This window comes from Triplophysa rosa, linkage group LG11, assembly GCF_024868665.1.
Source record: "Triplophysa rosa linkage group LG11, Trosa_1v2, whole genome shotgun sequence".
Lineage (NCBI taxonomy): Eukaryota > Metazoa > Chordata > Actinopteri > Cypriniformes > Nemacheilidae > Triplophysa > Triplophysa rosa.
In genome coordinates this window covers 21,373,527-21,386,723 of record NC_079900.1, presented here as the reverse complement: position 1 = coordinate 21,386,723, position 13,197 = coordinate 21,373,527, and the positions used below count along the sequence as shown (strand labels likewise).

The 13,197-nt window shown below is 38.7% G+C and overlaps 2 protein-coding genes across 7 annotated transcripts; both read left to right on the top strand.

Annotated features, from left to right (window-relative positions):
* Positions 1-952: 952 nt before the first annotated feature.
* On the top strand, positions 953-4,221 carry si:dkey-120c6.5 (GTPase IMAP family member 9). 2 transcript variants are annotated; one of them, XM_057345969.1, is made up of 3 exons: positions 953-1,055; positions 1,840-1,926; positions 2,006-4,221. In XM_057345969.1, exons 2-3 carry the CDS (start codon positions 1,869-1,871, stop codon positions 2,980-2,982), a joined length of 1,035 nt encoding a protein of 344 aa, XP_057201952.1. In that variant the 5' UTR covers positions 953-1,055; positions 1,840-1,868; the 3' UTR covers positions 2,983-4,221. The 2 variants fall into 2 exon arrangements, with proteins under 2 accessions (XP_057201952.1, XP_057201953.1); XM_057345970.1 differs by lacking the exon at positions 953-1,055 and adding an exon at positions 1,180-1,361.
* Positions 4,222-4,307: 86 nt separating this feature from the next.
* Positions 4,308-12,462, top strand: cldnk (claudin k). 5 transcript variants are annotated; one of them, XM_057345964.1, is made up of 9 exons: positions 4,308-4,393; positions 5,398-5,694; positions 5,834-5,917; positions 6,083-6,307; positions 6,424-6,565; positions 7,573-7,647; positions 8,152-8,178; positions 8,288-9,760; positions 11,041-11,196. In XM_057345964.1, exons 2-8 carry the CDS (start codon positions 5,401-5,403, stop codon positions 8,830-8,832), a joined length of 1,392 nt encoding a protein of 463 aa, XP_057201947.1. In that variant the 5' UTR covers positions 4,308-4,393; positions 5,398-5,400; the 3' UTR covers positions 8,833-9,760; positions 11,041-11,196. The 5 variants fall into 5 exon arrangements, with proteins under 5 accessions (XP_057201947.1, XP_057201949.1, XP_057201948.1 ...); XM_057345965.1 differs by having other exon boundaries at positions 4,365-4,393; positions 5,360-5,694; XM_057345966.1 differs by lacking the exon at positions 7,573-7,647.
* The last annotated feature ends 735 nt before the right edge of the window (positions 12,463-13,197 follow it).

Below are 13,197 nucleotides of genomic sequence, written 5' to 3'. Positions count from 1 at the left end.
TTTGTTTATGATATGCCACCAATTCAATTCAATTCAATTCAATTCAATTTTATTTATATAGCGCTTTTCACAATGTGCATTGTTCCAAAGCAGCTTTACAGGAGCAAATAAAAAAACACAGAAAAACACAGAAAGGTAAAACACAGCACAGTGCATGGTGTTTATAGACCAAGCAAGATCATTATAATAAATAATATCTAATAAATAACTGAATAAATAAATAAATAAATAAATGCAGTCTCCCGGTGAGCAAGCCAACACTGCACTGCTCTACTGTGGCGAACTGACACTGACATCCACCACACTCTTAAGGTGCTTCAAAAGGTTCTTTGATGCCTAGAAGAACCTATTGTTTCTATCAAGAGCCTTTCTGTTTCACAAAAGATTCTTCAGATTATAAGAAAGTGATGGTTCTTTGAAGAACCTTTGACTGAATGTGTTGTGTATTTACTAAACTCGAATTGACCTTTTTGTTATGCCTTCACGCTCCGGCGTTACATGGTTGTTACGTAACTGACGTAAAGTGGTGCTCAGTGTGACAAGACAAAATAAAGACGGCAAGTCCCTGATTAATATGTAGTCCCGTCTCTTCTTTGGTATTTCTTATAACACTGAAATACGTAACAGAATGGTTCTTTGTGGGACCAAAAATGGTTCTTCTATGGCATCGCTGTAAAGAACCTTTTAAGCACCTTTATTTTTAAGAGAGTATATGCTGAAAATATTAAAATATCCCACATTTTTTAAAAATATATATAAAATACAGTTTGTCTGTTTTGCACTTTTTTATTTCGTCCAAAACATATAATAACAATTTCAACATACAATTATTAATACCTCTACAATGTGGAGTACACATACGGAATATAAATATGAAAGTGTTGTGTTTAAAACATTGTAAGCAGTTTAAGACCCAGAGCAGGAATTTCCTGGTGCGGTTTTACAACAGCTTGTACGGTAACTATAGTTTTAGTTTTAGATTGTGCAATAACTGTGTCGCATCTATTAACTTGGATTTAAGGGTGGAACCGCTAGAAAAAAAATTCTCACATCGGGTATGTATAATATTAATGTGTAAAATCTCAAATAAAATAAACAGCAAAAATGCATTCGAGTGTGTCAAAGAGAAAAATGCACGTCCAGCAAATCGAAAGTACACTCGCTCACAGCCAGGGCGCATTTGTGATTGTTGGGAGCCATTTTTATAAACATTTTTCGCAGATGAATCTCTGATAGCTGTATTAAATGAGTTTCTTCAAGTGTTAAGAAGCAGCCCTGATAGCACACTACATCTACAATACATAGTTTGCTCATCTGCAATTTGTCTCGGAGACGTCTGTAAGATGTTTATGCTTTAGAATGTATGTAAAACAGCTCTTTCTAATATGTTTTTAGCAGCTGTTTTTACACAGCAGATGTTTTCCAGATCTCCAGATCTTTAGCAGACGTAATACAGACGTACGTGTGCTGCTAGCTGGGAGCTTTTTAGTCATAGCAGCATTATAATGGCATTTTCAGACGTGTTGCTATTGATGAAACAAACACGTTTTAAAATATCACTACGCTATGTTTAGATTAGAAGTGCATATATTTAACAATTTTGTCCCAGTAGCACATATGTTTAGTACTGTATGCATATTTTCTGCATCAAATATTCAAATGACCTTCTACATATGATAAAACAGAACAATGTCAATGGTTGTCATTTTTGCGGAAAATAATAAATGCAAAATTTCGAGATATTGAGACTGTATATACAGTATATCATAACAAAAGGAGAACGTTTTCATAATTGCACACTATAGCATTAACATTCGCACCTGTCTATTCCTTTAATAGGGTAACATAATCTAAACCCCCACACTAAGATGGCAACAAACGAAAGGAAAACGAGAAGAAGACTGAGCTTAGAAGTCCGACCTAACAGTGAGTTGACTGAGAAATCAGGACATTTGACAAATTACAGCAATAAAGATTAACAATTTAGAATAATTTCACTTTACAGTGAGCAGCGATGAGACATCCTTGAGGATGCTGGTGTTTGGCAGCTCAAGTCTTCTTCAGATGTCACTGACGCATACTGTGTCGGGGCCTGGGATCTTCACCAGAGATGATGTCAACATTTCTGTTACCAAGAAAAGTTCAGGGGTCGTGCAGAAGAAAAACATAACCCTGGTCAACACGCCAAATCTTAAGGAGAACGATTTTCCTGACAAGATCCTTCATAAAGAGCTCAGGAAGGCTGTATGTTTCTCCTGCCCAGGTCCTCACGCTGTTCTCTTCATTCTGGATCCCTTTCATGTGACCCCTGATGTCCTCGACATTTTGAAGCAAGTGATACACTACTTTGGTGAAAGCATCTTGAAGCACACGTTGATTGTTTTATATCACGAAAAAGATCTGAGCATTTCCTTAGACGATGCGGTCAAGAAGAACAAGACCTTTAGAGAGCTTGCTGAGAAATGTGGTCAGAACTACATCTTCTTTAATGAAGAAAAGAACAGGACTGAGGAAAGTCAAATACAAGCATTGTTTGCCAAGGTAGACGACATGGTTTTGGAGCATGGAATATATTCAAACCTGGAATATAAAGAGGCTGAAAAAAGAATTCAGACGGAGGAACGGTTTCTCAGGAAGTCAAGGGAAAAGGAGATTAGACAGAAGTTGAAGGAGTTGGAGAATGAACATTCAGGAGAGGCGCTTGCCAGTGAAAAGACGAAATATGAAGAAAGGGTCGGTTTGGAGTGCAGAGAAATGGCACAGCTGGTCGTTGCAGACAAATTTGGCTTTACGGTCAGAATTGTTGACTATGCAGCGGCAATAGGAAAGGGTGCATTTGCTGGTGCACTTCTAGGTTTTGCAGTCGGATATGATGGTATGGCGATAGGAGCCGCTATTGGTGCTGGGATTGGTGGGATACTTGGAGGTGCTATAAATGCGGTATGGAGCTTTATGACTAAGTCCTTTTCGGAAGTCCGCTAAAGGACTGTTTAGCATGGGTATCATTTTAGTTAAAAGCATAGTCGGGTGCGATGCCCCAGACCTTTTTTTTAAAGTTAAGGATTCATTTGTACAGAAGTATATTGTTTCTAGCACAGAGCACAGTATGGGACATTGGCCTGTAGCGGAACAAAAAAGACAAACATGATTCAGTAGAAGGACCGCTTCAAGTCGAATAGAAATAATTTTTTGGGACATTTGTCAAAAGTGAATGTGAGCCGAACACAACACAGTGAGCGAGTCACGCAAGAGGACCTCTCTCCACTGCTGCACACAAACACTTTTTACATTTTTGTGCTGTCTGACTTGTATTGAAAACGGTAAGAATTGTTTTACAATTTTATAAGTGCTATTGATTAGCAGGTCTTTGTTTTTCAAATCCAGATTAATGTAAAATACATTTTTTAAGTACTAAAGGAAATTCACTACTAAACACAGATAATAAAATAGCATAGTACGTCACATGAAACAAGTTAGCATTTAATTTGATAGAAATTTAATTTAATGTGATTTTTTATCTTGTTTTATGCTACAGGTATTATTATTTACACTTTTATAGTTAGAATAGATTTTACTACTACAAATGAAAAGACATTACTGTTAGAAATGCTGCGGTATAAAGTGGCAAAATGGCCTAAGAAGGTATAAAACATGGATGAAGGATACAGTGAAATATCCTTTAATTTTTTAAAGGGTTTGTATGTAAGTAAACTGGACATTAGCAGTGAGTCAGTGGTCATAGAAAAGTTGTAAAGAGTGTCTTTAGGCAGTTTTATGAACCTTTTAAAAATACTGTGCAGTTTTCTGGAATTAAATGTATAAAAAGACTCCTGATTATATATTTACATTTATTATTATACTTTTATCTAAAGGCACATAAAAAAGTCAAAAGCAACAAAAGTGATTCATGCTTAAGAAGATTATAACATGAGACATGCGGCAATTCAAAGTTCAGGGATTATGCAATACAAAATGCATTCAAGATGTACATATCAGAATCAGAATCAGAATCAGAAAAGCTTTATTGCCAAGTGTGCTTGCACACACAAGGAATTTTCTTTGGTGTTGGAAGCTTCTAGTACAGACATTCAACACAATGACAATACAATATAGTTAGATATAGACAGTATATCAATACATGTTTATAATAAATAAAGTTGCATTTGTAATTGTTAACTATTTTACTAAATAAAAACTGTTTATCAAAAACAAATGATTTGACTGTTGTTTAAATGATATTACATAACTATATTTACTCAGTGCTTATACCCGAGGCAGACATTGTCTGGCCCCTCCCCTTGTTGAAAACACACCTTTGTACTTCATGATTCCGTTCACTTTTAGGAAGCTCACTGTAAGAGACACAGACGACTGCCTAAACGCACAACCATAGGTAAGATTCAACAATCAAACCTACCGTTTAACTTTAACTGTAACCTTACAAGTCACACAGAGCGAATATCTTAATTCAGCTTTAAAGTGAGTGATACAAGTTTGACTTATTAAGTGATATTTAAATCTATCATACAGATCTGTCTTGTAATAAAGCTAATCGTGTTGAATAGAAGCTATCCAAAGTTGAAGCCAAAAGAAAAGCTGTTTCAGAAAGAGGTTTGTTAGAAACCCCAGAGACCTACTAGATAAATATTTAGATTTGTCCTAATGACGAAATGGGATTTCTGGTTTAACTTGTTCTTCCCCATATGCGTGCTCATGTTAAAAGGAAGCCTGTGAAGAATTCTCGTGCCACAGAATGCAAAGGAACAAAGATTCTTTACATACCTTTGTAAATATTTGCATAACCACAAAAGAGTAAACCTAACACTAGACTTTTTTTTGTTGAAATTGTGAAGATCGTTTTTTTTACCCTAAAACGTTTTGTTTACTCAGCATGATGCATACAGAGAAGAATGTCCCGTTTTCTTATCTTCTTTGCTAATGTGTAATAGACTTTGAACATTTTTTCAACAGATATTTTTCTTGGTTTTCATTTCTGTAGTGTTTTGCTATGTAGCCCCACACAGAGATCAAATGTATTGTTACAAACTCCTTTCTGTATAGGTGCTTAAGACCTAAATAAGGCTGTGGTTTTGTGGTGTCATGCAGATGTTTTGCTTTTAGTGAACTGCCAGATGTGTGGCATCTAATGTAACCATTCTACAAACGGTCCTGTCATTTGGTGCTTGCCAAAGACACAGAAATCCAGCGTATACAGCAAAACCTTTTATTGCTTTCATAACTTAATGCTATACCACGTCACGCCTGGTTAAAGTGCAAAAGATCCTAAATTACAAGTCATTTAAATGCCTTTACTGTGGAATGACAAAAAATGAGAATGTGCACCTTTGAACCCCCCCAGAAGACTACACGCTTGGTTTCATGAGCTATATATTTTAGGAAATGGAGTCGACCATCAGCCTCCTCTCTGAGAAACACTTTCTGTGTTCTCTGTGTGAAGAGATCTTCAGCAACCCCGTCACTACACCCTGTGGACACAGCTTTTGTCAAATGTGTCTGCGTGTGTACTGGAGTCGCAATGGCTCAGACGAGTGTCCGCTCTGCAGGAGGAACTTCAGCTCCAGACCCCATCTCAGCGTAAACCGCATATTGGCTGACGTGACCGAAAACTACAGGAAAACACGTCTGGCTGCTAAATCAAGGTTCTTTAGTATGGATGAACTGCAAGATGAACCTGTGAGTACTTTTGCAGTGGAAAAAAATGCAGACTGTGAACGTCACACATGGTTTTGAATGCGTAGGACAACATTCCTCAAATTTGGCAGCAGCTTTAACAACGTTGTGCTTTTGTTTTCCACTTACACACTGCTTACAGAAGAATGCAGGAGAGGTGGAACAGATGATCCAGGAGAGACTTCAAAAAGTTGAGAAACTTCAGGATTCTATAAAGCTCTTAAAGGTACTCTTAAAATCCCCAAATTTCAAAAAGTCATTACCTCAATCGCAAAATACTCATGGGTCATTTTGTACTTTCTCTTATCAGACATTTTGATAGAATGACACACATGTGAACGATTGGATGAATGGGTGTACTGTACCTTTAAGGTGTTCTTCCTCCACACAGAACTCTTGTCTCAGGGAGGTTCAGGAGAGTCAGAGGGTGTTTTCGTCTTTGTTAAGCACCTTAGAGAAGAGCCATAAACTGGTGGTGGCTGCAGTCGAGCAGAAACAAAGAGAGGCGGAGAAGAGGGTTGACAGACTTGTTAAAGAGCTGGAGAGAGAAATCCAAGAGCTGAAGAATGAACACACCAACTCGGAGCTATTAAATGACAAAGAGCGTCTTAAAAAGGTTTCAAATTCTTCTCTATGAGAAGATCTTTTTATATGGATTTATTATTACTTTATTGTTATGAATCACAAACAAGTACAAAGCACGGCAGAGTAATGTGTTTATTTCATCTGAAGAGTGTCAGTCAAATACCCAGAGCAATGAGAGACTGGTCTAAAGTCACACTGGAGACCGATCCTTGTGTTGGATACAGCAGACAAGCAGTGGTTGACTTCATGGATACAGTCATGATGGAATCTAAAAGACTCTCTAAAGCTGGTACGTACGATTAGTTAAGGAAGTTAAGAAATGTGATATGAAAAACTATAGGGTAAAGCTTGGGTTCCCCCTCAGCTGTGACTATATATACAATATAGGCGACACATTTTTGTAAGCCAAACCAGAAGTTATATGGTTCTGACAAAAAAAGGCCTTTTTGGATTTAACCCAGTCTCACAACAGTTTGTGACATAGTCACAAAATTTAGAATCTATTGATTCGTGGTCATGGACACGAATTCCCCCTTTTTGTCAGTCAGTCGTGTCACCACAACCTATTTTCGTGTCCTCAGCACTAGTTTCAATACTTACATATACTGCGTGTGCAAATTTTTCTAATACGAACGTGAAGGTGGCAAAGCAACGATAAAGGCCTACCTGAACCCTGCCCCTAAACCTAACGTCACAGGGCCAACGTCAAATCCTAATAAAACGTACAAATTAACGAGACTGTACAATTGACACGAATGAGCCACCTCGTAAAATAGGTACGAATTTTGTGACTATGTCACGAATTCTCGTGAGACTATATTGGATTGTTGAAGATTTATGAAACTACACGTTTTGTGTAGTTTCACGTTTTGTGTAACTACTCTGTGGAAGAATCTCCATGTACATTTGGGGAATTGTGGCTATGTTATTTTAGAATTTTTTTGCAAAATGTTCCCATTTAGCAACATGTTAGCAACCAAGTTTTTCAAGACACATAAAAGCTTTAAAAGAAGTCAAACTGGTGTGAAATAAAATGTGAAAATATGTTGCGTTAATGTTAACCACAGACCTTATATCAATCATTTAACAACAACAACAAAAAACATTTTAAAAACTTTGGTACAATGGAATTGAAGGCTCTAATACGCTAACTCACTTTCGAGTTTTGGCTAGTCTCAGCCTCAGAAGTCACACCCACGGACTGTTGGCTAAACCTCTGATGCGTAAGGCACACATTTCAGCACGGAAACACTTCAGCACGTTCAAAGTCGTTATCTGACTGGTTGAATTTCACAGGATTTCCGGGAGACGTGCGTGTCGCGTTCTTCAACGGTCCACCTGGAAACAACACGAAGCCGTCTGATCTACGAAGTAAGCTGTCGTGGTTACAACGGTAGCTATAAGAATTCATCACGATCGACTAAACGCTTAATTCTTAAAAGTATGTGAGGTTCACGGCATAAACTTATAATCATCATTGTTGTTGCTGTTAACTTTTGACACGTTCGTGAATGTACACCGGTCTGTTACTGCAGGGACATTTCCACGCCTCTAAACAACGCGGCACAAAACCAAACGTGATTGGTTGCTTTACCTGTCAGTCATATGGCCTCTTGGGCCTTGGCCAAAGAAAGCGGCGATAAGTTACTTATACTTATCGTTAAGTTACTTAGGCTACTCGAGACTAGGTTTTGGCTATACAAACTACATCGTAACTGCACCACTCTATAGCACAGACCTCAGTGCCTTATTGCTTTTATAAAGTATTGTATTGTTACTGCATTATAAGAGTATCAAAGGCACACATTTTTATTAAAACAGTACTTTGTAATAAGAAATACACTCACAAAGTAATATTATTTTCATGTTTTTCAGAACTAAAGAAACTTCAGAAATACACAGGTATGTTTTGTTACAGAACTGTTTTTATTGACTGTTTGCATAGAATTAGTTGGTTCTGATAGAAAATGTTGACTATCGTTGTGGTAAATCCTGATCCTCTTCATTTCAGTTGATGTCACTCTGAATCCCCGGACAGCTCATGCGTACCTCTATATCTCTGAGGACAGAAAAGAGGTTAGACACACAAACAAACAGCAAGAGGTTTCAGAGAACCCCAAGAGGTTCGACCGGGTGGCTAATGTAATGGCCAAGGAAGCCTTGAGCTATGGAAGACACCTGTGGGAGGTGGAGGTCGGAGAAAAGACAGACTGGGATCTGGGCATAGCCAAACAATCCGTCAACAGAAAAGGAAAATTCACCGTATGTCCGTCCAATGGATTCTGGACGCTTAGTTTAAAGAATGGGACTCAGTACGTTGCAAACACATTCCCTCCTATGTCCTTGAGCCTTGCCCAGAAGCCCAGAAAAGTGTCCGTTTACCTGGCCTATGAGGAGGGCCAGGTGTCTTTCTTCTGTTCGGAGACCGGGACTCACATCTACACATTTAGAGACGCTTTCACAGATAAGCTCCACCCCATCTTTAGCCCGGGACGACCTCACGGAGCCAAAAACGCTGCTCCACTTATCATCTGCACCAACTGTTGTAGCATCTAAACCAATTCGCCGTTCTTTCAGGACAAAGTACAAGCTAACTGAACTGTATTTAGTTTAGTTAATTTGCCTTATTTATCATCTCTCATTATTATAGTATTTAACAATTATTTATCTATCATTATATATCTCATATCTTAAATGGTTACAAACTCATAGTGAGTCAATGATTGCTACCTATTTTTGCTACTCCCTAAGAAACATGAATATAATTTTGATACAAACCAACTTTGCTGAACCAAAAAACAAAGTTTCCACATTAGTGCTTTCCCTTAGCTCATGGTGCTAGCAACTTTAAGGTCACAAGTTTGATTACTAAGGAATGCACGTATATGGATGACATGAATGAATGCACTTTAAGTCTCTTTTTTTATTGCAAAACGTTACATTTTATAGACACATACATAGTCCATTGTCACATAGACATGAACGTAATAATCCAACATATGTGTACTCGCTCTGTGAACTTCTGTGAATGTGAAATAAATTGAAGAAAGAAACGATGGAGTTCAAGGGAAAAGAAGGCGAAGGATGAAAAAGAGGCACTAGACTGATGGGCTGGGCTGGAGATCGAGGAGCGCGAGGGCGAGAGAACAGCGAGTCATTGTGTTGGTACACCAGGCACTGGGAGACACACTGAGAAACATTAACGCATTCACGCACTGACACGATCGCGCACATAAGCGCATGCTTCTGCCCACCGCCGCACAGAGCAGAGCCGACAGCCCACCGTCCTGCCCTTCTGAATCTTACAACTCAAGTGACGTCCGCCAAAGCTGAGCCTCTCCACAGGTCTGAATCTGCAGTTTTCACCTCCGTCCCAGGCTTGAGGCCATTTAGGGTCAAACACTGTGACTGGCGTGAAGGTACCTGGAAAGGTGAAGGATTAGCTGATCATTGACTGAGGTGGAACTTCAGAAACGTCCGATAGGTAACAAACATTTCAATCATTTATCAATGGAAGTCAAGTACAAAAAGAATTCTGACCGATTTGTTATAAAAAGTGATAAGTGTGTGTGTGTGTATGAAGGTTGTAATGGGCTTGTCATTGATTCAGCCAAGGGCTTATCATTGATTCATCACTTATGAAACAGTGTTGCAGCACCATTCAGAATAGTTACAAACAGACCCAAGTCTGCTTGGCCCACTCTGGGTTTCAAAGAAAGCGTCTTGTGTTTCGAGGCTCCTCGTGTTTTCTGAGATAATCCAGTCACCCCACCAGGCGAAGCTCTACACCCACAGCAGACTGAAAAGAACTCACTCTGTAAGATGCTTACAACATAACAATGCTTAAATATTTATAATACATAAAACCACATGAATTTTTCACGAAATGTTCCGGTTTCACTATAAATACTATTGACAGCATTTATGGTATCATGTTGATTAGCACAACACTGATTTTGACTTCAGAGAAACAAAAATAGTAAGACGAATCAACACAATGTGCTTTGAGGGTTGGATTTTGGAGTGGGACTAATTTTACGTTTTTTATCTTTCTGACCTCATAAGAATTTTCGCGAGATGATGCAAACGTTACTCACAGGAATTGAGGCAGGAGAAGAAGTTCATCCACCTAGTATTCCCATAGTATCTCAAAAACAAATTCACAATTTAAATAGTATATAAGAGTTTATTGAATTACTGATGCTAAAACTACTAAATGCTTAACAAAAATACACTCTTGTCCAAATACGCATTTCTACAACAATTCCAAAACCATTCTAAAATGTGTAATTACATTGTACATGACTTACATGCAACTCTCTTTCTGTAATTCTGATGGTATACCACAGATCCTGTTAGTAGAGCTTAAAGGGACAGTTCACCCCAAAATAATTGACTCATTGTAATTTACTCATGTCATTTCAAACCTGTATGACTTTCTTTCTGCTGCAGAACACAAAAAAAGATATTTTGAAGAATGTTGGTAACCAAACAACATCAAACCCCATTGACTTCCGTCGTATGGACACAAAACCACAGAGACATTTCTCAAAATAATCTACTTTTGTGCTCCACAGACGAAAGGGTCATATACAGGTTTTGAATGACATGATAAATGATGACAGAACTTTTATTTTGGCATGAACTACAATATGTTATGTTACAATATATTCCTTTAGGATCCCAAATACTTTTAAAATGTAAAGAAGCATCCATAACTTAAGACGGTATAACTGACGTGCTTTCATTTGTTCTGTCCTGTAGGTTCACATCACATTTTGTCTTCCTGCTGTTTCGTTTTGGTGGGATCCAGCTAGGGAAAAAATATTTCTGATACTTATCTGGTTTCTACTTACAGAGAGGTTTCTACCGTGTCACCTCTTCTTGGACACTCGGTAGTGATCCCTCTTAAAAAAGAAAGATTCACCATGGCAACAACCGGCATGCAATTGCTAGGTTTGGTCCTGTCCATCATCGGCTGGGTGGGCGGGTTCCTTGTGTGCACCTTGCCCATGTGGAGGGTCACCGCCTTCATTGGAAACAACATTGTGACGGCTCAGATCACGTGGGAGGGCTTGTGGATGAATTGTATCTGGCAGAGCACGGGGGAAATACAATGTAAGGTGTACGACAGCTTACTGGCTCTCCCCAGTGACATGAAAGCCGCCCGGGGTCTCACTGTCCTGGCTTTGCTCATCTGCACCCTTGCACTTGCTCTCGGTGTCCTGGGTATCAAGTGCACGGAGTGCGTGGGGCACCAAAGCGCCAAGGCTCGCTTGGCCCGAGTGTCGGGCATTCTCTTCGTCATCGCGGGGTTCCTCATCCTCGTACCTGTCTGCTGGACCGCCCATTCCATCATCAGGGATTTCTATGACCCGTACGTGGCGGCCCCTCACAAACGCGAGCTCGGGCCTGCTCTCTACCTGGGATGGGGAGGTTCGGCTCTGCTGTTGATCGGTGGATCGCTGCTCTACGCCGGGTCAAATCCTCCCGGGATTCCCTCCTCTCCTACGTTTAGCAGCGGCGAGAGCAGTCCACGCCGAGCTGGAGGCCCAGCCCAGGTCAAGGGTTACGTTTAATGAGCAACACGGCCGTCCCCGAAAGTCTTCTCTGCTAGTGTTTCCTATTGTGATAGATTCAAGTTAATGTTATGGTGCATCTGCGTCATGCATGAATTACCGTAATTACAGGTTTTCAGGAATTTTATGTAAATGGAACCTTTGTAAAAAGAGCTAAAATGGTTTTGATCCCAACAACTACAGCTCGTTACAGATTTCATACACACAGTTCTGTATGATGTACAATTATATTATAGCCAGCTAATAATATGGAACATGAATTAACTATTAAAGTGTTTACATATCTTGCTGTCATAAACAACAAAACTGCACATGAATCTATTTTGCCATTACAAGTGTTGCCATGAAAACAGGGATGTGAGCAGCTCTGAAGAGTCATCTTCTCGTGATTACAGTAATTTCAGGATGTAAATCCAGCATTAATCTATTTTATATCATTCAAAATATTTCTGTTTATGTAAAGGAGGTAGAAAATAGAAATGTGAAATGGATTTTTCTTTCCACCTCTAATGTCCACTTAAAAGTCTTGTCTTTATCTGTAATTGTCCAATATGTTATTGAATAATAAAACCAAAATAATACAAACATTAAATACCTTTCAAGTCTCTGTCTCTACCAATGTCATTTTTAATATGACTAATGATGACTGACATTAAGCATTTTTAGTCAAGATGTTTGTTTGTTAAAATGTATACATTGAAAGTCTCTTTGGGCATCTGCCAAATGCTTAAAAGTGCAGTACATACAGATCACTTAAAAGTGCTATGTGTACTTTTTTTGGAGGATCTATTGACAGAAATGCAATATAATGTACATAACTATCTTCAGAGGTGTTTAAAGACCTTACATAATGAAGCGCTATGTTTTTATTACCTTTGAATGAGCTATTTCTATTTACATACACCGTGTAAGGGTCCCCTTACATGGAATTCATCATTTCTACAGTAGCCCTAAACAGACAAATAGCTCTACAGAGCACGTTTCATAAATACGTTATCTCCTTCGGTAAAGAAGTGAAAAACATGACGACATCTTAGTTCTGTGTCAGAACTAAGGGAGGGGTGGAGTGAGCCGTTAGTTCAATTCACAACCTCACCACAGACGCTGCTAAATTTCATACACTGGACCTTTAAATGTGCATTTGTGTTTTGGAAAGAGAAGTTAGCAAAATGTCAGAAGCTTAGGTGGACCCCCACTCAATAAATACAGTATACAGATATGTATAAAAATTGTGATATTGTGATGTTCACACACAAAATCACTACATGTAAATAAAAATGTATACTATTTTTACTCAAAATCTATATAAATTGTCCACAGAATATATGGCCAAGTGGGCGGT